We start from the raw sequence: 397 nt of genomic DNA on the forward strand, positions 1-397 counted from the left end.
ATATATATATATATATATATATGTATATATTAGTTAATTAGCAAGTTAGTGAAGCTTACTCTTGTCAAGCCGTAATTGATGACATAGGAAAGAAATTGACCACCAGTAATCATAAGACAATTGGCACTAACTAATCCTCCTCTTATTTCTGACGGTGATACTTCCGCAATATATAAAGGAGCAGTAATGGAGGCAAAACCAACACCCAAGCCAACTAAAAAACGGCCCACTATGATAAGCATAGGATTTGGTGCCAGAGCCATTATCACTGATCCAATGATAAAACTAAGATCTGCTATGATTGTAGCAATCCTACGTCCGAAGACATCGTTAATGTAACCACCTATGGCGGCGCCAAAAATTGCTCCAACCAAGGCCATGCTAACAATTATCTCCT

At 37.8% G+C, this 397-nt stretch overlaps 1 protein-coding gene across 1 annotated transcript; it reads right to left on the bottom strand.

Moving 5' to 3' along the window:
- Window positions 1-59: 59 nt before the first annotated feature.
- On the bottom strand, window positions 60-380 carry LOC107624675 (inositol transporter 1-like; the record flags this gene model as incomplete). The annotated part of the gene is made up of 1 exon (XM_016327131.1): window positions 60-380. A coding segment is annotated over exon 1 (321 nt), but the record flags the coding sequence as incomplete, so codon positions are not given.
- Between the last annotated feature and the right edge of the window lie 17 nt (window positions 381-397).

This window comes from Arachis ipaensis, unplaced genomic scaffold (genome assembly GCF_000816755.2).
Source record: "Arachis ipaensis cultivar K30076 unplaced genomic scaffold, Araip1.1 Aipa1485, whole genome shotgun sequence".
NCBI lineage: Eukaryota > Viridiplantae > Streptophyta > Magnoliopsida > Fabales > Fabaceae > Arachis > Arachis ipaensis.